Source organism: Myotis yumanensis, unplaced genomic scaffold, assembly GCF_028538775.1.
Source record: "Myotis yumanensis isolate MYYU_CA2020_CCGP unplaced genomic scaffold, mMyoYum1.0.hap1 SCAF_1, whole genome shotgun sequence".
In the NCBI taxonomy this organism is placed as follows: Eukaryota; Metazoa; Chordata; class Mammalia; order Chiroptera; family Vespertilionidae; genus Myotis; species Myotis yumanensis.
The window spans coordinates 83,220,134-83,244,264 of record NW_027223752.1 but is presented as its reverse complement, the minus strand read 5'-3'; the positions used below and the strand labels follow the sequence as shown (position 1 = coordinate 83,244,264).

General features: G+C 51.3%; 1 protein-coding gene across 2 annotated transcripts; it reads left to right on the top strand.

Moving 5' to 3' along the window:
* Positions 1–24,131, top strand: MYH7 (myosin heavy chain 7). Of its 2 annotated transcripts, XM_070426669.1 has the most exons (38): positions 2,059–2,267; positions 2,518–2,661; positions 2,940–3,096; positions 3,290–3,317; positions 3,911–4,019; positions 4,101–4,193; positions 4,297–4,360; positions 4,775–4,873; positions 5,096–5,199; positions 5,833–5,971; positions 6,261–6,379; positions 6,479–6,628; positions 6,877–7,047; positions 7,644–7,953; positions 8,316–8,383; positions 8,739–8,826; positions 9,458–9,575; positions 9,703–9,826; positions 10,103–10,239; positions 10,472–10,727; positions 11,334–11,576; positions 11,762–11,938; positions 12,777–12,922; positions 15,873–15,963; positions 16,676–17,065; positions 17,546–17,672; positions 17,822–17,940; positions 18,614–18,810; positions 19,372–19,555; positions 19,729–19,894; positions 20,026–20,150; positions 20,686–20,994; positions 21,241–21,444; positions 21,564–21,689; positions 21,900–22,175; positions 23,078–23,173; positions 23,293–23,427; positions 23,997–24,131. In XM_070426669.1, exons 1-38 carry the CDS (start codon positions 2,067–2,069, stop codon positions 24,012–24,014), a joined length of 5,808 nt encoding a protein of 1,935 aa, XP_070282770.1. In that variant the 5' UTR covers positions 2,059–2,066; the 3' UTR covers positions 24,015–24,131. The 2 variants fall into 2 exon arrangements, with proteins under 2 accessions (XP_070282774.1, XP_070282770.1); XM_070426673.1 differs by lacking the exons at positions 20,686–20,994; positions 21,241–21,444; positions 21,564–21,689; ... (2 more) ...; positions 23,293–23,427; positions 23,997–24,131 and adding exons at positions 1–20; positions 1,359–1,411 and having other exon boundaries at positions 20,026–20,228.

The window sequence follows — 24,131 nt, the reverse complement described above, 5'->3', positions numbered from 1 at the left end:
TCTGTCCTTTCTGCACTCAGGTAGGAGACGGAGCTGGAAGCCTTCCTCTGGGATAAGGGGGTCCCAGGTTTAGGAAGGGGCTCCTCTTGGAATAGCAAGCTGCATGCAGGACTTCATGCAGAGTACTGGATCTGGTAACAGCACACATGTTCAGGTCTAAACATGCGTGTATGTGCCCAGGAGGAATGGGGGCTCATGTGTTACTGGGGGATGTCTGTATCAAAGCATATGAGACCAGAATGCATCAGAGTATGTGTGTGTGTGTGTGTGTGTGTGTGTGTGTGCATGCGTGCATATGTGTGTGCGTGGTGTGTACAAGCATGCATGGTCTGAACACAGATACACAAATATCAAGTGTGTTTATGATCATGCCTGAGGACAAGCAGGTCCATTTGGGGTGAGGCACAGGGGGAAGTGGATGGCAGAGAATGATTATTTAGGAAGCGTGTATGTTTAAAAGCTAGTTCTGAGAGGTCTGCAATGTGTAACTACCCATGTCCATGCACGTGGAGGTGCTCGTGTGCGCATCCAGTAGTTGAGACTGCTACAGTTTGTGTACACCCTGCAAAGGAGTCCGCAGGCACCTGGTGTGGCTGGTCCAGGTCTCTGCATACTCAGAGACAGCCTATTTTTGCCGTTCACATATTTAAGTGCACGTCTGTTGCTGAGGCATATGGCACTCTGGGAGGGGGTGTGTGCTGAGGTATATGAAGGAAGGGAACGTGTCTGTGTGAGACATGAGTGGCAGGCATGCGTGTTTATCAGAGGACATGTGGGACACCTTTGGCGGAGTGAGGGGTGTGTCCATAAGAGGATGCCCACAAGGTCTCCTCTCTGAGAATGTCCACCAAGACTAACAATCAAATGGGGACAGGATGGAAGAGAACTGGCTTTAGAGTCATGAGACTAGGGTTCAAGTCCTGGCTCCATCACTTATTGCTTTGTGTTCTTGGACAAGCAGACCCTATAACTTTGATTTCCTCGTCTGCTGAATGGGGTGAGGATTGAGTAAGAATATGTGAATAAAATGCTTTGGAGGCTATAAAGCTCTGAACAAATGTGAGCATTTGTTGTTCTTCAGTTGCCTCAAGGAATGGACGTTTCATTAGATGGGTATAGGCAAAGGTGGGACCATCTCCCAGGAGGGAGGGGGACTAGGGCTCAGAATTGAGTTGGCATCAGAAAACTAGAATTACTGCTCAGGGGATAAAAGGAATAGTGCTTGGAAAGCAAGAGAGAGGACAGGACCAGAGAAGCTGACTACCACTGCCCACCTATTTTCAGTACTAGGGGAGGGGTGGGTGGGTGCTGAAGGAAGCAGCAGGAGGTGGCACGGACACAGCCTTCCCTCTCTCCAGGTCCCTACAGACTTGAGACGCTTTTCTCCTACAGACATATTTGAGAAGCCAAGGTAAGGAAAGCTGAAGATGGGGTGTGGGGGATCTGGGAAGATACTGAACTCTAGTTTCTGCCTTGCCTTGGGGAGAATGTCTTGATGACCAGGAGTCCTCACCTGTGACTAGTGAGGGGCCCAGGAAAAGACAAGGGTCAGAGATGGATATAGTCAACTTCCTACTCCCACAAGAAGCCCAGGATGCTCCACCCTTGTCCAAGAGAGCCCCAGGGTGAACAAATTTGGTTGAGCATCATCCCATATACCAAAAGGTTATGGGTTCAATTCCCCAGTCAGGGCACATACCTAAATTGCGAGTTCAATCCCTGGTTGCATCAGGAGGCAACCATCACTGTTTCTCTCTCACATCAAAGTTTCTCTCTCTTTCTCTCCCCCCTTCTCTCTCTCTAAAATCAATAAAAGCATATCCTTGAGTGAGGATTTTAAAAAATGTTAGTCTCTCCTTCTGCCCTGACAGATTTGCAAGGCATTCTCAGGTTGAGGGATAAGCTCAAGAAACAAAGGACTTACCAGTGACCCCTCCTGACTCCTGAGCATGGTGCTAGGCTCTGGGGCTCCCACTATAGAGGAGATCTCAGGGAGAAGAGCAGAGAGGAGGACAGGTGGGTGGGAGGGCAGCCAGCTCCTTCTCTTGCCCACTGCAGGCACAGCCATGGGGGATGCAGAGATGGCAGTATTTGGGGCCGCTGCCCCCTTCCTGCGCAAGTCAGACAAGGAGCGGCTGGAAGCCCAGACCAGGCCGTTTGACCTCAAGAAGGATGTCTTTGTACCTGATGACAAAGAAGAGTTCGTCAAGGCCAAGATTGTGTCTCGAGAGGGTGGCAAAGTCACTGCCGAGACCGAGAATGGCAAGGTGGGTGGCAGGGCTGTCATAAGAGGCCTCCCTGGATAGCCCCCACACAAACCTGAGGACAGTCCCATTTTCCCTTCCTTTGGGTAGGGATCCACATCCTCCAAATAGCCCTTCTCATCCCCAACATCCAGTGTATCTTCTCTATGATCCTGGCTTCTTCTCTCTTGAACACCCTTGTCCTGTAACTCGCCTATCTCTTATCCCTGCTGAGGGAGGACTGACAATAGGCTCTGTGTGGGGGCTGTTGCAGACAGTGACAGTGAAGGAGGACCAGGTGATGCAGCAGAACCCGCCCAAGTTCGACAAGATCGAGGACATGGCCATGCTGACCTTCCTGCACGAGCCTGCCGTGCTCTACAACCTCAAGGAGCGCTACGCGGCCTGGATGATCTATGTGAGTGCTCCATCTGACATCCCTTTGAATCTGGTGGCTTCCTGGCCCATACACATCTACTTCCTGGAGACGAGAGTTTCTGTTCGTTGTGCCCAGGCAGCATTGCACTCTGTCGTAGTCCCTACATCCTCGGTTCAGTTCTAATGCCCTGGAGGCTGGCATTACTCAGATTTAATGAATCCATAGATTTTCCTTTCTCTTCTTCCTCTCTGCGATCTTTCTCTAACTCTAATGCCATCCCTCCCATTGGCAACTCACTTCTCTTTTTCTACTTCTAGACCTACTCAGGCCTCTTTTGTGTCACCATCAACCCCTACAAGTGGCTGCCGGTGTACAACGCGGAGGTGGTGGCTGCCTACCGGGGCAAGAAGAGGAGTGAGGCACCGCCCCACATCTTCTCCATCTCTGACAACGCCTATCAAAACATGCTGACAGGTGACAGGCCCCAAGTGAAAGGTTTTCCTGAGAATCCCACATGAGGAAACGCACAAGCTGGCTCTCTTCCTCCTCCCGAGGGGTTTGGAAGATGGGACAGGCCTAGAGGAAGGCAGGGAGTGGGGAGATAAGGGGACACCAAATAAGAGCATCCTGAGTGGCTCCTGATTCCCTCCTCATTTTCTCCCCACAGACAGAGAAAACCAGTCCATCCTGATTACGTGAGTGTGGCTCCTACCCTGTTCCCTTCTGGAATCTCCCTGACCCCAGCCCCATCAGGGCCTCCAGACCCTATGCAGAGCCCACTCTTTTCCCTCCATCTTCATGCCAGCTCCTCTTTCTTCTCTGGACTTTCCCCTTACCTTCTTTTTGTTCTCTTCCTTCCCTCTCTTATTTTTCCTTTCCAATCTCCTTCACCCAATCTTCTCCAACTCATCATTTATTCCTAAGCCCAGTATCACCATATCTTCTTCGACTCTTCATTTCCTTCCATCTTTCCCTTCCACATTCTTCCAGTCCCATTCATTCTTATTCTAAATGGCCTAAGCCCATCTCCTCTGATTGACTTTACCCAGCTAAGACCAGGTTCCACCTGCCCAACCCAGCACCTTCTTGTGCCATCCTTCCTGGTTGCTACACCTGACCCTGGGTATGTCAAAGTACAGCTATGTATTTGGGATGCTTAGTATCTGTCAGCTGCCTGCGTCAGGGCTCCCACTGTCAAGTAGGACCAGACACTCTCTCCTGACTTGAGGCTTATTGGCCCACAGCAGTGTTTGTGCACTGCCTAATGAGCCCCTGAATGTCCCGACAGCGGAGAATCCGGTGCCGGGAAGACAGTTAACACCAAGAGGGTCATTCAGTACTTTGCCGTTATTGCTGCCATTGGGGATCGCAGCAAGAAGGACCAGAACACAGGCAAGGTAGGCTTGTTGTCCCTCGAGGCCCCACATTGCAAAAAGGGAAGGGAGTCCTCTCACCTCCCATCCTACTAACCTCTTCAGGGCACCCTGGAGGACCAGATCATCCAGGCCAACCCTGCCCTGGAGGCCTTCGGCAATGCCAAGACCGTCAGGAATGACAACTCCTCCCGCTTTGTGAGTAGTTCCTGACCTTGGACTTGGGGTTTGGGCTGGTCGAGGGATAGCATCAAATATGAGCTTTCCCTCAACTCATCACTACTCTCCTCCATCTCGCCAGGGGAAATTCATTCGAATCCATTTCGGGGCAACTGGCAAGTTGGCATCAGCAGACATAGAGACCTGTGAGTGCCATCAATCTGCTAGGGCTCAGTCCGAGCTCACACTCACTTTAACCATCTTGATCCCAACCTCTCTCTGTCTGTCTTTCTCTGGGTCTCTGGCCCTCAGTCTCTCTCCCTCTCTTTCTGTCTCTGTGTGTCTGTGTCTTTAGTTCTCTCTCTCTGAGACTTCCTCTGATCTTTCTCCATCTCTGACTCTGTAGATCTGTGTGTCTTTCTCTGAGACTATTTCTTTCTTACTGGCTCTCTGTCTCCATCTCCACCTCTGTGTGTCTGCGTATGAGTCTCTCTCTCTTTCTCCCCCTTATTCCTCTCTCTCTGCTTCTGCCTTTTGCTTGCTACATTTATCATTCATTTCTGTTTCCTGGTACTTAAATGCCAACCTTTCCTTTCTTTCTTCTCCCCTACTGTTCACAGACCTTCTGGAAAAATCCAGAGTTATTTTCCAGCTGAAATCAGAAAGAGATTATCACATTTTCTACCAAATCCTGTCTAATAAAAAGCCTGAACTGCTGGGTGAGTCAGACTACCAACTGAGACCAACGGTCTCCATGGCAACCTGGTTCCTTCTGCTTGGGCTGCTTGTTGGCATGCACTGGGTTTATGGCACTGCTGAATTGAGTTCTGTGGGATGTGGAGCCACATTAAGTCCTGTCATGTGCTTTTCTACAGGCCCTGTGCTGTGGTAGTGAGAGCCAGGGGTTTCTGCCATATCCTAATCACATTTTCTTCCCCCAGACATGCTGTTGATCACCAACAACCCCTATGATTATGCATTCATCTCCCAAGGAGAGACCACTGTGGCTTCCATTGATGACTCTGAGGAGCTCATGGCCACTGATGTAAGTGTGTAAGGACCCAGTCCAGAGGTGAGGGTATTGGTGGTGAGGGGCAAATGGGTATTCCACTGGCCCAGGAGTAGAGCTGACATTGGCTGTCTGTTGTTCATAGTGGTATGTCCCTCCCTGAGGGCCAGCATGTCCCTCTGACCAGGGTGTACTGGGATATGGGTATGATGAGATAGGGCTGGCCAGTATATGGTGTTCAATCAAACCAGAGAGGGCTGAAAGCCATGGGACAGAGAAGCAGACAAGTGAAAAAATAAGGCATCACTAAGGGAAGGAGGGAGGGCAGGGTCATGTAGAGTCCATGAGCTGGGCTCGCTGTTAGGTAAACAACATATATGGACAGATATGGAAGGTCCAGGCAGGGAAGCAAGTATGGGGCCTAGAAAAGGGGCAACAGTAGGAAACATGCGTGGGTAACCCAGAGCACCTTCAGAGAACAGTTGTTATCACTGACGCCGGGGCTGAGGCGGTCTATCCTCCAGCTGGTACCTCCCACCTTTGTTTTGGAGTCATCACTGGGTATGGGAATCTCAGAACTCACAGGGTTATCTCTCCAACTGAAGAGAGACATCATTTACCTGCCATACTTCCTCTCCTGTGGTCCACCAATATGGGGCCTTCTTACAGAATGCCTTTGACGTGCTGGGCTTCACTCCAGAGGAGAAGAACTCCATTTACAAGCTGACGGGTGCCATTATGCACTTTGGAAATATGAAGTTCAAACAGAAGCAGCGAGAGGAGCAGGCTGAGCCGGATGGCACAGAAGGTGGGAGTCTGGGATGCTGGGGGCAGCAGTGGAGTCGCTGAAGGTTGCATCTGCAGAGGAGTCATCTCTCTCTCTTTTTAAATTTATCTTTATTGTTGAAGTACTACAGACGCCCCCACCACCCTGCTCCTGTTTCCTCCCCAGGCCTTCACCAAACTATTGTCTATGTCCATGGGTGATGCATATATGCATATAAGTTCTTTGGTTAATCTCTTCCGGGCCCCTCTTCCCTCTGAAATATGTCAGGAGTCATCTCTTATCAACTATGCTACCTACCCTTTCTTTCCAGAGGCTGATAAGTCTGCCTACCTCATGGGGTTGAACTCAGCCGACTTGCTTAAGGGGTTGTGCCACCCTCGAGTGAAAGTGGGCAATGAATATGTCACCAAAGGGCAGAATGTCCAGCAGGTGGGTCATCTTTAGAAGATAAATGACAGCGGAGTGGAAGCTTTGAAATTCACTCTTCCCAATGAGGCTGCTCACCTGGGTCTCTCCCCTACTTTCCAGGTGTCATATGCCATTGGGGCACTGGCCAAGTCAGTGTACGAAAAGATGTTCAACTGGATGGTGACACGGATCAACGCCACCCTGGAGACCAAGCAGCAGCGCCAGTACTTCATTGGAGTCCTGGACATCGCCGGCTTTGAGATCTTCGATGTGAGTGGGGGGAGCCCTGGGAGTAGGGGGAACAATAACACACTCATCAGCACATGCAACAGGAAAGCCATAAGCCAGACACCGGAAAGGCAAGTGGGGTTCAGCAGTGACAGAGGCAGTCAGCATTTTGTCTTCGGGGGGTACTCCTTCTCTGCCCTGACAGGGGAGGGGACCAGCCACACCCTCACTAGGCTGAACATTCGGATACCTGCCTACCTGACCCGCCTCTGCTGTCATCCCCCCTACAGTTCAACAGCTTCGAACAGCTCTGCATCAACTTCACCAATGAGAAGCTGCAGCAGTTCTTCAACCACCACATGTTCGTGCTGGAGCAGGAGGAGTACAAGAAGGAGGGCATCGAGTGGGAGTTCATTGACTTTGGCATGGACCTGCAGGCCTGCATCGACCTCATTGAGAAGGTGCTGCCTCAGCCCCCCCTGAACTGTCCACTCATACCCACATGAACGCCCCAGTCAAATTGGCAACCTCATACCTTCTAAGGAACAGGATCTGGATAACAGAAGAATCTGGAGCCCTAATTTCCAGAGCCCTCTGTTGTCCTAGCCACCCAGGACAGGGTGACACCTTGGAGAGCTGAGTTCCCAGGGGCCTGAGAGTAAACACACAGAGGACCTCCCACTTCTAAAATGACCTCCCACACCAGTGTGTTTAACCACGTTGGCTTACCCATCCAAGAAGCAGAAAATTTGAGGGTAGGGTGGAGAATTGTAAGAGTGCCCCTATTTTCAACTCCACCATCTCAGGGATCTGGGTGATGAATGATATGCAAAACATCAACATTCCCAGACTTTCACAAAGGTTCCTCTGAAATCAAGCAAAGTCTTCCACCTTGGGAAGGCTTGAATGAGTGCCAGTCAGTAGATAACTGCTCAGAGCTGAGCCTGATACCTTAATGTCCAAAGGGCTATCTCCATAAGTAAATAATGATCCTAGGCAGGCTCTATCTCCATTCTATATGAGGCATGCTCAGTGATGCTCTCCCTTCTACCCTCAGCCCATGGGCATCATGTCCATCCTGGAGGAGGAGTGCATGTTTCCCAAGGCCACAGACATGACCTTCAAGGCCAAGCTGTACGACAACCACCTGGGCAAATCCAACAACTTCCAGAAGCCTCGCAATATCAAGGGGAAGCAGGAAGCCCACTTCTCCCTGGTCCACTATGCTGGCACCGTGGACTACAACATCCAGGGCTGGCTGCAGAAGAACAAAGACCCACTCAATGAGACGGTGGTGGGCTTGTACCAGAAGTCCTCCCTCAAGCTGCTCAGCATCCTGTTTGCCAATTATGCTGCAGCCGATGCACGTAAGTAGAGACTGGGAACCAGGGGCCTAAGGAACAGAGTTTCTGCCCTGGATCTGAAGCAGGAAAATTGCTACACCCCATCACTTTCATATCAGGCTGTACCCATGTCATACCAGACTCATTGAGAGAGAATTGGGTGGAGAAACTGAGGCACCCACAGTGAAGACCCTTCCTTCGAGTCCAAATGCCAGCAAGGATATGAACTAGAGCAGCAGTCGCCAGCCTTCCGGACCTCACGGACCACCAGTGGTCCATGGACCACCAGTTGGCGACTGCTGAACTAGAGGGTGTGACTTTTCACCCCTGCCCTGGCCTCCCCACATACCTATTTGTGCCCCTTCTCTTGACTCTCCTTCCCACAGCTGCTGATAAGGGCAAAGGCAAGGCCAAGAAAGGCTCATCCTTTCAGACTGTGTCAGCTGTGCACAGGGTGAGTGTATGACCCCAGCCCCAGCCCAGCATGGCTCCTTCTTTGCCTTGTTCATCCTGTCTCATCATTCCATTTGTGATCCTTTCCACTCTTTGTCTGCTCATCTCCTCATTCCATTCTCTTCCCCTTCATTTGCTGGCCTCTTCCCTTACTCAGTTCCCATCTCACCTCTCTTTTCTTTCCCTCCTGCCTTCCATCCTCTCTCTCCTCTCCCATGTCTTCCCCTAGCATTCCGTCATTCTTTTTAGCTCTTTGCACTCTCTCAGTCTCTTTCCTGTTCTTCCTCTCCTCTCCCATTCTTACTTCTCTTTTGTTCACTTTCTTTACTTTTCCCTCATGTTTTTTTGGATCACAGGAAAATCTAAACAAGCTGATGACCAACTTGCGCTGTACACATCCCCACTTTGTGCGTTGCATCATCCCCAATGAGACCAAGTCTTCAGGTGAGCCCCAGAACTCAGGACCAGCCCACTGCTGGAGACTCACTGCCCCAAGAACAGGCATCTACTAATCTCCCACCACCGTGCTTTCCAAATCGCATTCTTCTCCTGTCCCCCATGAGGTCCCCTGCCCCAAGACTACCTTACCTTTGGAATGTGTAACTCAGGGTAGCATGTAAGGCTCTTTGATTAACATTACCTCATGAATGCCTTAAAACACCCAATGAGACATATAAGGATTGTTTATTTCTTTTTTACTGATAAGGAGATAGAGGCTCAGGGGCCTGGGTCTAAGGCTTAGCTCTGTTCTGATCAACTTAGTGACTTTGGTCAAGTCCCTTAACCTCTCTGAACTTGACCCCTCTTGTTTTAGTTTATTCTCTAGAAAATGGGATATATCTTCCTTGGCTACCCTTTAGGCATAAACTACATAAAAAATGTGAAAGCCTTTGGTTACTCTTAAAAGCTAAAAAAAAAAAAAAAGAAAGAAAGAAAGAAAAGTAATTAAAGATCATTATTAACTAACCTGCTAAGGTTACTAGCTTATAAGTGGCAAATCAGAATCAGAACTCAGGACTTAGCTCTTAGTCTAGTGCTCTCCCCACACACTCCTCTTTCCTCCCTCCTGCTGCAGGGGTGATAGACAACCCCCTGGTCATGCACCAGCTGCGCTGCAATGGCGTGCTGGAGGGCATCCGCATCTGCAGGAAGGGCTTCCCCAATCGCATCCTCTACGGAGACTTCCGGCAGAGGTGGGTACAGGGAACAAGGGGAGCCCAGGTGGCCTTCGTGGGGAATGGAGTCTGCAGGTGGCCCCAAATTTTGTGGGAAGAGCTGACCAGTACAGAACGTGGATGACTTCGGGCATCTCCCTCCCAGGTATCGCATCCTGAACCCAGCGGCCATCCCTGAAGGGCAGTTCATTGACAGCAGAAAAGGGGCAGAGAAGCTGCTAGGTTCCCTGGACATTGACCACAACCAGTACAAGTTTGGCCACACCAAGGTGAGTCTAGAGCTCCACAGGGTGGACTTGCAGGGCTTGCAACCATGTTGAGCAGAGCAGCTAGGAGTTTGGAAGGCAGACTCCTGATTCCTGGCTTCTTGTTTCAAGCCAAAGGCTGGAAGGCAGGTTTCCTTTCTCTCTTGTCTTCCACATTTCACTCCCAGGTCTGGAATGAGCAGGTGATGGGTCCCCAGCCAGGGTCTACCACCCTCTTTCTTCATCCTGGATACCCTTCTCTGAGGCTGCAACCCTCTTGGGTCTCCCCCTTGTCCCCAGGTGTTCTTCAAGGCGGGGCTGCTGGGGCTGCTGGAGGAGATGCGAGATGAAAAGCTGAGCCGCATCATCACTCGCATTCAGGCCCAGTCCCGCGGTGTGCTCTCCAGAATGGAGTTCAAGAAGTTGTTGGAACGCAGGTGAGAGATCTCAAAAGGAGGGTGCCAACCTGAGGACCAGGTTGGTTCAGGGGCAGTATCAGGAGAAAGAGCTTCAAACAATGAGACTGGCAAGAATGTCTCATAGGGACAGAGGGTGGGGCTCATGGTCAGAGAACAGGATGGATGAAGGAAAGGGCCTAGGAGTCAGGGACTCAGAGCAGGAAGGAGGGAGGAGGGATCTCTCACCACTCCTCTCACTGGGCCCCTGCAGAGACTCCCTGCTGATAATCCAGTGGAACATTCGAGCCTTCATGGGGGTCAAGAACTGGCCCTGGATGAAACTGTACTTTAAGATCAAGCCTCTGCTGAAGAGCGCAGAGACAGAGAAGGAGATGGCCACCATGAAGGAGGAGTTTGGGCGCCTCAAAGAAGCGCTGGAGAAGTCCGAGGCTCGCCGCAAGGAGCTGGAGGAGAAGATGGTGTCCCTGCTGCAGGAGAAGAACGACCTACAGCTCCAAGTGCAGGCGGTGAGGCTCTGGGTCCCTGTTGGCTCTTCCACCAGCTCTGACTGGGCTGAACCTCTCCACCCAGAGCTCACCATCTTGTCCCTTCACAGGCAGAGGATTCTGGAATCAACACTTTCAAAGGCCTCCAAAGAGGTCCCTTGAGAGAAGGAAAGGGAAGGGGAGAAAGAAATAACTTTTAAAACACAGGCTTTCTACCTCGGTTTATCCTGGATCCACAGCTCAATAATTTTGTGAACTTGGGCAGACCATGCATTATCTTTGAATCTCTATGTCCTCATCCCTAAATGGAATAAAGCTACCCATCTCACCACATTGCAAACATATGATGTATATATATTTATGTAGTTCTCTTTCTTCAAAGGAGGAGACCAGAAGAAGAGGGCAAAACAAAGAGACTTCTGGTTCCCTTCCCTCTGTTCCCATCCCCCAAAGCTCTCACCATATTGCCCTAAAATTCATCCCCTCCCCATCCTTCTATGGTTCTTCTCAGTGGGGGGATGTCCTAAAGCTCCCCTCCTATAGAGAGGGCTGAGCCTCTCCCACTTCCACTTATCTCAGCAAAGACCCCACCCACTGAACAGCCTCTCCTCTGTGTCTCACCCTCAGGAACAAGACAACTTGGCCGATGCAGAGGAGCGCTGTGACCAGCTGATCAAGAACAAGATCCAGCTGGAGGCCAAGGTGAAGGAGATAAATGAGAGGCTGGAGGACGAGGAGGAAACAAATGCTGAGCTCACTGCCAAGAAGCGTAAGCTGGAAGATGAGTGCTCTGAGCTCAAAAGGGACATTGATGACCTGGAGCTGACATTGGCCAAGGTGGAGAAAGAGAAGCACGCAACAGAGAACAAGGTGAGGGCAGCTCCCTCTGGTGCCAGCCCAGGTCTCCTCAGGATTCAAAGACCATCAACCTTAACCAACAACAGGCCACTGAGGGGGTCCTGATAGCAATGTGGTCCTTGGCATTGGAGATCTCCATAGATGTCTCCAAGCTGGTGACCTTTGACCCTAAAAGGGATGGGGTTCTTGGTTGACAGGTAAAGAACCTGACAGAGGAGATGGCTGGGCTGGACGAGATCATTGCCAAACTGACCAAAGAGAAGAAAGCTCTGCAAGAGGCCCACCAGCAGGCCCTGGATGACCTTCAGGCTGAAGAGGACAAGGTCAACACACTAACCAAGGCCAAGGTCAAACTGGAGCAGCAGGTGGATGATGTGAGTAGATTGTCACAGGGTCTAGTTATACCATGCCCATCTATACTTGTGTGTGTGTGTCTGTGCAGAGATATTGGAGTGTGCTCCCTTCCCTGAAACCTTTCTAGAAGGGAGCTGAGGAATATAAAAGGGGAAGGATGCTTGAAATATTAATGTTTATTGCATGTAATATTATTATATTTAAAAGTTTTTCTTGAAATATTAAAAAAAAGAAAAGGGGAAGGATAATCAAATGTGAGTTAAGTAGATCATGTCACTGACATGATCAACAGTAGATTCAAACATATATATCTCTACCTTCAACCACTGGATTTAGAGGGTTATCTCATAAGAACATGATACATTTCTCTGGGAATTTTGTGAGAATCCTCAAAGAGGATCTTTGGACTTCTAATATTTTAGGCAAGGTCTTGTCCTCAGTACTCATTGTTTCCACAGATAGTTCTTTGTGCACATCTCTGTTGAGTCACTTTCACTCTTATCATTATTGAAGTATCTGTCTCAGCCATAAGAATGTGAGCTGCCTTTAGGCAGAAACTTGGATTGATTTAATTTTGTTTCTGCTGTGCTTAGTATGGCTCCTGAAATTTAGTAGGTGCTTATACTATGCAGAATGAATGTATGCAGATTTGGGGTTTCATCCCACAGGCATTCATTCAATCATTTTATCAGTTATTGAGCATCCCTACATGCTAGGCATTCTCCCAGCCCCCTGGTAACATTTGGCCCACTCAGGGGAAGTTTTCCCAAGTCCTGGACATCTCTTGGGATCCCCAACCCTGGGAGTGACTGAGCTTTCAAATCACAAAGTCAGGACACTTGTCTGTCTCTCCACTAGCTGGAGGGTTCCCTGGAACAGGAGAAGAAGGTGCGCATGGACCTGGAGCGAGCAAAGCGGAAGCTGGAGGGCGACCTGAAACTGACTCAGGAGGGCATCATGGACCTGGAGAATGCCAAGCAACAGCTGGACGAGCGGCTGAAAAAGTAGCGTATTTCCCTCCCTGTCGCCTGTTTTTCCTCCCCAGCCCAGCACCTGTTCTGTGGATGACAGGCTAAGCTGGCCCAAGACATCCATCCTCAGAGGCAACAGCCCCATTTAGATTCAATAAGTGGGTGCAAAACTGAGGTCAAAGCTTCCAGGAAGAGCTCTTTCCTCCCCAAGACATGTACATCAGGGCCCAGCAGTTCTCCCTGGTAAAGTCTAACTTGAATCCCTCAAGCCCTTCTTTCTATTGGGCACTTAAAAAGGATGGAAAATAACAGCTCGCCCCCTTTATATACAAGTTTGGAGACCAGCTGTTAACATGGAGGAATGCTCCACACAAAAGCCTCTCAAGAAAGTTCTTTTAGGTCCTTCACGGAGAGCCCAGAGAGCCACAGAGAAATGGGTCAGCCATCACACTTGAGCTATGCAGGATCTGGGCCACTTTTTTTTTTTTTTTAATTAAATCTTTATTGTTCAGATTATTACATTTGTTCCTCTTTTTTCCCCCCATAACTCCCCTCCTTCCAGCTCCCACCCCACCCTCCACCCTCACTCCCCACCCACTGTGTTCATCCATAGGTGCATGATTTTTGTCCAGTCACTTCCCGCATCTCCCACACCCCTTTTCCCCCCAAGAATAGTCAGTCTATTCCCTTTCTATGTCCCTGATTCTATTATAATCACCAGTTCATTCTGTACATCAGGTTATTTATTCACTTGATTCTTAGATTCATTTGTTGATAGATGCATGTTTGTTGTTCATAATTTGTATCTTTACCTTTTTCTTCTTCTTCCTCTTCTTAAAGGATACCTTTCAGCATTTCATATAATACTGGTTTGGCGGTGATGAACTCCTTTAGCTTTTCCTTATCTGTGAAGCTCTTTATCTGACCTTCAATTCTGAATGATAGCTTTGCTGGATAAAGTAATCTTGGTTGTAGGTTCTTGGTATTCAGCACTTTGAATATTTCTTGCCATTCCCTTCTGGCCTGCAAAGTTTCTGTTGAGAAATCAGCTGACAGTCGTATGGGTATTCCCTTGTAGGTAATTGAGCCTCTTTCTCTTGCTGCTTTTAAGATTTTCTCTTTGTCTTTTGCTCTTGGCATTTTAATGATGATGTGTCTTGGTGTGGTCCTCTGTGGATTCCTTTTGTTTGGGGTTCTCTGCGCTTCTTGGACCTGTAAGTCCATTTCTTTCTCCAGATGGGGGAAGTTTTCTGCCATTATTTCTTGAAATAGGTTTTCAATATCTTGCTGTCTCTCATCTTCTGGCACTCCAATAATTCTGATATTAGTCCGCTTAAAGCTGTCCCAGAGGCTCCTTACACTATCTTCACACTTTCGGATTCTTTTTTCATTTTGCTTTTCCAATTGGGTGTTTTTTGTCGAATCTTTGGTTTGATTCTTGTGTTCCTCTGGTCTGCTATTGGGTATAATATTCTTTATTTCAGTCCGTGTATGCTTACTTTCTAATTTCTTTATTGTAGCATCGAGGGTCTCATTAGTTTTCGTGAGGCTCTGCACAAATTTATGGCAAGCCCTCAAAATTGCGATTCTTAGCTCCATATCCTCCATTTCTGTCATGTTTTTTTGTCTCCGCATCTTTTATGCTTTCTTGGTGCACCCCCTTGTGGTCTCTGTGCGCAGTCTTGTTCTAGCCAAGCCTTAATTGTTGTAGTTAACACTAGAGGGATTTGACCGCCAGGCCGACTGGCTATAGGAATCAGCTGTATGGAAAACGTCTGCCTTCTGGGGAGGCGCTAATCCAGCCTTTGCCTGAGGCGATCGGCAAATGGCTGTGCGCAGGGTTTGGGCGGGGCGGGCTCAACAGGGCGGGCGGAGGGAGCAGTTATGGCCACGCTCAGTCCCGTTCCCAGAGGCTCTGCTTCTCAGAACCCCGGCAGCCGCTGCAAACCTCGGAGAGAAAGCTGCCCTCAGGTTCCAACTGATGCCAGATAATCCCGCTTCTCCCGTTTGAGTCTGGGTCCCTAGAGACTCGCCCGGATCTGGAGCCCAGAGTCTGAGACTCACTCCCGACAGAAAACGACAACCGCGCCCTCAGCCACCAGCCCGCTTTGCGCGCGCACCTCGGTACCTTTGTATTTTCCACACTGCGCCGCCTCTGAGCCTCGATTTGCTCTTCTCTTTCCTTCTAGTTGTAGAGTCTCTCTTCAGCCAGCCTTCCTGTGGTTCTGGGTGATGTCCGTTCAGTCTTTTAGTTGTATTTTTGAAATGGTTGTTTGCGGCAGCGGTCTCTGGTGTTTACCTACGCCGCCATCTTGGTCAACACCCTGGGCCACTTTTTTCCTCATGAACTTGTGGTTCTAAATCTTATTGCAAGTCCTTCCAAAATGTATAGTTCTACTTTCCAATTTGGTTAACAGTGAGCCTGAACAACATGCTTGGGTAAACAAGGTTCCTATGGTGCTTTAGAGTCAGGGCTTTGAAAGGCTCCACATCGTCATTGGGCTACATCAGCCTAGGAGTCTCCACACTTCCCCAGGCACAGTATTTGTTGAATGAGTGAGTAAATACGTGATCCCATTGATCCTCAAACCACCTTTAAAGGATGGCATTTTTAACCCCAATTTACTAAAGAGGAAACAAAGGGTCAGAAATGTTAATCAAATTCAAAGTAAGAGTGACAGAATTGAAGACCTTTAAATTTAAAAGGGGCCTTTGAAACATCTAGTCCGACCCCCTCATTTTACAGACCAAAGAGAGAGAGTCCCTCAGAGCCCAGGTCCTGTCACTCCACCTGCGATGTTCTTCCCATCACATTTCCCGTTGGACTTCAATCCTTCAGCTGGTGGACCCTCCATCAGCCCTGGAAGCTGTTTTTCTGCTGAAATCCTCCTGTTCATTTGTTTTATTACCATTTCCAACCACAGGTGGGCCCTTCTGGAGCCCAAACAGCCTCCCTTGCTTCAGCCTCCTTTCTTCCCCACAGGAAGGACTTTGAGCTGAACGCCCTCAATGCAAGGATTGAGGATGAGCAGGCCCTGGGCAGTCAGCTGCAGAAGAAGCTCAAAGAGCTTCAGGTAAAGCCTGGGATGCCCAGAGTGGGCACTAGACTCAGCTTCCCAACCCCCTCCTCCAGGCTGTCTTCTCCCCAGCATCACAGGCATTTGCTATGGGTCCATCAAGGGAGGAACTGAGCTATCCTAGTTTCCCCATGGAACACCCCCATGAGGGACTGGGTGATCCAAGAATGACGTAGGAAGAGACCTTGAAAAGCTCACAGGTCAGGGAGGCAGAAATCTCGGCTTCCTATTTCAGATCTGGATTAGCTGATGGCCATAGGAAGCCCACTCCAGTTCTGAGTCTCCATGTCCTCCCCTGGACCTGGTAACTTTTAACGTCCCTGCAGCCCTGATGGCTTATGACGTCCTTTGTTACTTCTAGAGCAAACACTGTTGTCTAGTCAAGCAAACATGGTTCTCTTACTCTAACTTTTATTATTTTTCCCACTAAACTGCTTTAACTATCCCTAGAATACAGGTCTCTTTGTCCCTCTTCAAGAGCAAGCTTCAACCACTTTCAGTAAAGAGAATGCATAATGTTCTGGCCGAAAGAAAGGCTAATTTGGCTGCCTAAACCATCTCCCTCAAATCCTTTTCTTTCCATATCTCCACTGGTAGAACTAAACTGACTTGCTGTTCCAGACAGGCTTGGAGTCTTCTAGAGCTGGGGGAGGGGGCTCCCATGGAGGGCTCCAGGCAGTGGGGCTGAGCCCTTTGTGTCTGGGCCTAGGCACGCATCGAGGAGCTGGAGGAGGAGCTGGAGGCAGAGCGCACTGCCAGGGCCAAGGTGGAGAAGCTGCGCTCAGACCTGTCCCGGGAGCTGGAGGAGATCAGTGAGAGGCTGGAAGAGGCTGGCGGGGCCACATCTGTGCAGATTGAGATGAACAAGAAGCGTGAGGCTGAGTTCCAGAAGATGAGGCGGGACCTGGAGGAGGCCACGCTGCAGCACGAGGCCACGGCGGCAGCCCTGCGCAAGAAGCATGCTGACAGTGTGGCCGAGCTGGGCGAGCAGATTGACAACCTGCAGCGTGTGAAGCAGAAGCTGGAGAAGGAGAAGAGTGAGTTCAAGCTGGAGCTGGACGACGTCACCTCCAACATGGAGCAGATCATCAAGGCCAAGGTGGGCCTGTGCTTAGCCTCTCTCCTCCTCTAGTTCCCTCCACCCATCTCCACATGTCTCCTCTTCTCTTTGAGGGCTCAGTTTCCCACTTTTCTTCTTCTACCCAGTTCTCTGATCCTCTCCTTCCTTCTATGCCTTTCCTCTTCCTTCTCCTTTTCTTTTTTTAAAAAATATTTTTATTAATTTTTTGAGAAAGCGGTATGGAGAAGGAGAGAGAGAGAGAGAGAGAGAGAGAGAGAGAGAGAGAGAAGAGAGAAACATTGATTAGCTGCCTCTGCACACTCCCTACCAGGGATGGAGCTTGCAACTGGGGCATGTGCCCTGACCGGGAATCAAACCGACAACCTTTCGGTGCAGAGACGACACCCAACCAACTGAGCCATACTGACCAGGGTGCCTCTTCCTTCTCCTTTATTTGATTCCATTAAACCCCTTTCAGTGCCCCCTGAAACCATCATTTGACTGTCCTTCCTCTGTCAGGCTAACCTGGAGAAAATGTGCCGGACCTTGGAAGACCAGATGAATGAGCACCGGAGCAGAGCCGAGGAGACCCAGCGTTCTGTCAATGATCTCACCAGCCAGCGGGCCAAGCTGCAAACTGAGAATGGTGAGTGCTCCCCCAGCCTTGGGGAGACACATACACATACCTCTCCAGAGAATGGAAATGGAGCCTGAGGGTTAGGAGAAGGATGGGGGGTGCGGGGGAAGAGGAGTGCCTGGCCTTCAAGAGTTGAGTGTGTCTCGGTGACTTTCCAGGCGAGCTGTCCCGACAGCTGGATGAGAAGGAGGCGCTGATCTCCCAGCTGACCCGGGGCAAGCTCACCTACACCCAGCAGCTGGAGGACCTCAAGCGGCAGCTGGAAGAGGAGGTCAAGGTGAGGCCTTGACTCAGGCCACATGGCCCTCTGCCAGGAACATAGCACTGGCCTTGAATCACATCATTTCCTCTCTCCCAGAATTCCAAAAGGAATAATAGGCTAGACCCCACCACATGCCTCTTGAGTCTAATCCCCAACCTGAGGCTTCCTGCTGCCTTTCCTGGAGAGATGTGAGGGAGGACATGGGCTAAGGATGCCTGTGGGTCCTGGGTTAGCAGAGCAATCTGAACCTGGAGAAAGAAACTCACTGGAGCCTATTTCTAGCATTTTGCTGGGCTCCTGGAAAAGGGGAGAGAATATGACTTTTAAAAAAGGTCAGGGCTCAAATTCTAGCCTGACTCCTAGAGGTTGGTGACCTTGCAACTGGGGCATGTGCCCTGACTAGTAATCAAGCTGGCTACCTAACCTCTCTAGGCCTCTGTCTCCTCCCCCCCAAAATGAGAGCGAGGATGATAATGCCAGCTGCAGTGAGGCTGAAGCTTTTTGTAAATAGTGCAGTGCTACATGGGCATACTTTCTTATTAGTTCTCAGTAAACCATTCCAGGTCCACTGGAGTTTAGAGCTGGGTGAGCCATGGGGAGGCTGTAGCAAATAGGGTGAGGGGATGGGCAAGGGCTGGTGATGCTTTATGGGGAAAGCTGAGCCCACCTCCTGGTGTTCACCTCCCAGGCGAAGAATGCCCTGGCCCATGCACTGCAATCGGCCAGGCACGACTGCGACCTGCTCCGGGAGCAGTATGAGGAGGAGACAGAGGCCAAGGCAGAGCTGCAGCGCGTCCTTTCCAAGGCCAACTCGGAGGTGGCCCAGTGGAGGACCAAGTATGAGACGGATGCCATCCAGCGGACCGAGGAGCTCGAGGAGGCCAAGTGAGTCCCAGGCAGCCCGCCTCTGGCCCGGGCCCCTTTGCCGACAGGACACAGTGCAGCTCAATCCTCAGTAGACTGGGCACATGGGATGGATGCTTAGCTAGGTTTTGACAACACAGGAGGACCCTGCCCTGGCCCCATGTCCTTCTCCTCTCAGGGAAGCTTTTTGCTCGCATTATGTTTCTCATCCGAATATAAGACGAACAAAAGGTTTGTCTGAGGGCAGAGTGCTCCCACCTGGGGCAGGTGCTGTGGCAAGGCAAGATGGGGTGGCCTGCAGAAGTTCCTGTGCCCTCCCTGTCTGCAGCCTAAAGGCTGGCCCAGGTTTAGAGGGATGCCACCCAGAAGGCACTCCTGGGTGCTGTGGGTCTTCACACCCTGCCACCAAGACTCTGCCACTCAGTCCTCTGCCCCCTGGGGCCCATCCTCAAGCTTCTCCCACAAGCTTCTGAATTTCTAAGGATCGGTTTTCCAGAAGACTCATGTCATTTCCTCTTGTCCAAATACCCCCTCCTCCATCCTTCCCCCCTCTTCTACCATCCCCCCACACCCCTGGGGCAGAAAGAAACTGGCCCAGCGGCTGCAGGATGCTGAGGAGGCTGTGGAGGCCGTCAATGCCAAGTGCTCATCCCTGGAGAAGACCAAGCACCGGCTGCAGAACGAGATCGAGGACCTGATGGTGGATGTGGAGCGCTCCAACGCGGCCGCTGCGGCCCTGGACAAGAAGCAGAGGAACTTCGACAAGGTGGGTCCTGGTGGGGGCCACAGCCAGGGGCAGAGCAGGGGTACCAGCATCAGTATGAGGCCAGGAGTAAACTTCTAGGAGACAGCGAGGAGGCTGAGGCCAGACAAGGGGCCTGGGCAGACCCTGGAGGTGGGGCAGGGGGCTGCGCAGTGAGTCTGACTCTGTCCCTGCAGATCCTGGCCGAATGGAAGCAGAAGTATGAGGAGTCGCAGTCGGAGCTGGAGTCCTCACAGAAGGAGGCTCGCTCTCTCAGCACGGAGCTCTTCAAGCTCAAGAACGCCTATGAGGAGTCCCTGGAGCACCTGGAGACATTCAAGAGAGAAAACAAGAACCTTCAGGGTGCGCTGGGGCATGAGGCCAGGGAGGGGAGGGAAGAATGGCCACTCCTGGCACCACACAGGGCCAAGGGGTATGTCCTTTCCCAATGGACCAGGACAGCCCCCAACTGAGTTGTTCGGCCCCTCCCACAGAGGAGATCTCTGACCTGACGGAGCAGTTAGGTTCCAGTGGAAAAACTATCCATGAGCTGGAGAAGGTCCGAAAGCAGCTGGAGGCTGAGAAGATGGAGCTGCAGTCAGCCCTGGAGGAGGCCGAGGTGTGTGTGGAGGAGGGGGGAGCTCTAAGCTGTGGTCATAGTTCTCATCTCACTTTTGTCTGATTTGTTCACTGTTCCATCCTCAGAGCCTAGAACAGTGCCTGGCACATAGTAGGCACTCAACAAATATTGTGGAATGAGCAAACAGGCCACTCAGTTCCCTTCACACAAACATTGTACCTATTACATCTTTGAAAAGCTTTCCTGTTTTCACTTTCCTCCCTTTTCCACCTCTGCCTCCCTCTTTGGGATTTTTACATTCTGTGCCTGATTGCCCCTGTTTCCTTGGCAACACCTTTTCTCTTCATTTTCCTCTTTGTCTTCATTGCTAGCTCTGCTCTGTGAAGCCTAAATCACCTTCAATTAGGCCTATTTTTTTTTTCCTTTCAAATTCTCTTTTCTTCTTTCTCCTTTTGACTGAACCACCTACACCACTCTTGAATTCACTTTGTATCCATGATTCCTGGACAGACCCCTACCCCAGCCCGTGCCCTGACTCTCTGCCTCAGATCATCTCTCCCTGCCCCCCTACTAGGCCTCCCTGGAGCACGAGGAGGGCAAGATCCTCCGGGCACAGCTGGAGTTCAACCAGATCAAGGCAGAGATGGAGCGGAAGCTGGCTGAGAAGGACGAGGAGATGGAGCAGGCCAAGCGCAACCACCTGCGGGTGGTGGACTCGCTGCAGAGCTCCCTGGACGCGGAGACGCGCAGCCGCAACGAGGCCTTGCGTGTGAAGAAGAAGATGGAGGGCGACCTCAACGAGATGGAGATCCAGCTCAGCCATGCCAACCGCATTGCCACCGAGGCCCAGAAGCAAGTCAAGAGCCTCCAGAGCTTGTTGAAGGTACATGAAGACTTGGAAGCAGGAATTCTGCTGCCCAGAGAGGGGAAGGGCTGTATGTGGCCAAGTTGGGTGCTAATGTCCCATTACAGCTCCAAACCCCTCCTGCCCCAGGGCCATTGTGAGGCAACCCACAGGCTCCTCCTGAGCCACCATGATGGGCTCTCCACCAGTATCCAGTTTGGTGTAACAGTTCTGATGGGCTCAGAGGCCAGCTCCCTCTCTCATGCCCATCCTCTTGATCCACAGGACACCCAGATCCAGCTGGACGACGCAGTCCGAGTCAATGATGACCTGAAGGAGAACATCGCCATCGTGGAGCGGCGCAACAACCTGCTGCAGGCCGAGCTGGAGGAGCTGCGGGCTGTGGTGGAGCAGACAGAGAGGTCTCGGAAGCTGGCCGAGCAGGAGCTGATCGAGACCAGCGAGCGGGTGCAGCTGCTGCACTCCCAGGTGAACAGCTCCCTGGACATTCCTGGAGGGAAGCACGGGCTGCAGCACCCAGCAGGTGAGGTTTGGGAGCCAGTCATGATGCTCAGTGATTTTCATACTCTGCCCACCCCGGCCCTCAGAACACAAGCCTCATCAACCAGAAGAAGAAGATGGAGTCGGATCTGACCCAACTCCAGTCAGAAGTGGAGGAGGCGGTGCAGGAGTGCAGGAACGCTGAGGAGAAGGCCAAAAAGGCCATCACGGATGTGAGTGCCCCCGCACCTTCCAGCCTCCCCTAAAGACATGAACAAGGGTTCTGGGTCCAGCCCAGACCACTGTGCTGTAAGGACAAGGTGACTCTGCAGTTTCATGGGTTTGAGGGCCTCAGGGAGCAAACGCCAGGATGGGAAAGAGGTGATCCTTTAGGGAGAAGAGACCTGGGCCCCGGTTCTTTTACACCTCTCTCCTGTCCACAGGCCGCCATGATGGCAGAGGAGCTGAAGAAGGAGCAGGACACCAGCGCCCACCTGGAACGCATGAAGAAGAACATGGAACAGACCATTAAGGACCTGCAGCACCGGCTGGACGAGGCTGAGCAGATCGCCCTCAAGGGCGGCAAGAAGCAGCTGCAGAAGTTGGAGGCCCGGGTGCGGGAGCTGGAGAATGAGCTGGAGGCCGAGCAGAAGCGCAATGTGGAGTCAGTCAAGGGCATGAGGAAGAGTGAGCGGCGCATCAAGGAGCTCACCTACCAGGTGCGGCTGGGTTGGGCTCTCTGCACCATGGCCTGAAGCCAAGGTGACAACCAATCGAGAGGAAGGAAGTGTTCTCTGTGAGCCTCTTTCAGGGCAAAGGGTGGGATGCAGCCCCAGGATGCCCATTTCCACGTCCCCGATCCTTGTGCTACCCTGAGTGTCCCCTGGCTCAGAGGTTAGTCTCTGCGACTCCTGGCTGAGAGCTCCGCCTCAGCACTCACCCTCAGCCAGTCCCTGGGGACACACACAGCTCCAGACAAAGCTCTCCCTAAACAGGTTACCAGAAAGCAAGTATGTGGCCAAGCTTGGGCCGGGCACCATTACCACTAAAATACACCAAAAATATACCAAAGCCATTCAAACAAATGGCAAAACTTTTCAGTTATACATGACGTGTAGACTTTAGCTTTCCATGGTGTTTTCCAGAATCAGACTCTCACTTAGATTTTGTTTCTGTCCAATCTGGAAAGTCATCCCTCTATGCACACTTGTCCTTAATCTCTATCAAGTCGATGACATCCCTGCAGCCCAGGAGATCCCATCATGCCGGCAGTCCCAGGTCACTGCCAGCGCCTGCTGGGTTCTAGAACTGAGGGGTTTGTCCTCTGTGGGGCCCTAGGACCTCCCAGGGCCTCCTCCCAGAAGCAGCATGCACACACAATTTTGTGCACAATTTGGAAAATCCTATCAGCTCCCTAAACCCTTTCCTGGTACAAACCATTACAAATATTTATACCTTTTTTGGGGGGTGGAGGTGGACGAGAATTATAAGGAGAACTTAAATGTTTGGTGAGGATCAGAAAGTAGAACTGGGTCGGGATATTACATTCAGGGTAAAAATGGCAAGTGGAGGGAGGGGGCATGCCTCCTATGACTGTGCCATCCTCCTTCCTGACCCCTAGACGGAGGAGGACAGGAAGAACCTGCTGCGGCTGCAGGACCTGGTAGACAAGCTGCAGCTGAAGGTCAAAGCCTACAAGCGCCAGGCGGAGGAGGCGGTGAGTGACCTTGCTGGGGACTGAGCCTGGAGGTGGGACATGGGAGCCAGTGCCCCAGGCCCGGAGGCTGACCCTGCGCCCTCTCTCACCTCATCCTCCCACCCCCCGAACCCCTGCAGGAGGAGCAGGCCAACACCAACCTGTCCAAGTTCCGCAAGGTGCAGCATGAACTGGATGAGGCGGAGGAGCGGGCCGACATCGCTGAGTCCCAGGTCAACAAGCTGCGGGCCAAGAGCCGTGACATCGGCACCAAGGTGGGTCCCCTACCCCAGGCCTTATTGGTGACCCCCATGGTAGCGCACCCTCCCACATCAGTGCCCAGACTCAGCCCCCACACAAGGATTGCCTCCTCTTTATTCATTCCCCACAACCGAACCACAGGGCCCTAGAGGGCAAAGTGATTCAGTCCTCTGTGATTTCTAAGATTCTTCCAGCTCTCACTTTCAATGATTTTGCAAACCCCAGCCCTAGGGTGGTCAGCACCTGAGATGACCCCACTGCATATATAGCCAGTATGCTCCCGTTTCTGCCAACTGCTAGTCTCCGCTTTCAACTAGTTTTAGCCTACGACCTTGCAATGCAATCTTAAATTGGGATCCTGAGCACCCCTGTCCTCACCCACACAGCTCCCTCTCTGACCCCAGAGCTTACGTTCCAGAACTTCCCCTCCTCACCGATCCCTAGGACACACCTCCCAACAACATGGGGCCCCTGCCAGGCCACACAGCAGTCCCCCACCTCACCAAGTGCCCCGGCTCCCCTTGGTTCTCTGCCCAGCGCCCACCTTTCTAGAGCTAAGTTGGACTTTGTTTCCTTTCAAAAGGGCTTGAATGAGGAGTAGCCTTGCCACAGCTTCTTGATCTGCTCAGCCCTGAGGGTGCCAACAGAGTCCCAGTCCTGGAGCCTATAAAGCAGCCCTTTTAGAGGAAGTGGAATAAAGCAATTTTCCTCGAAGTGA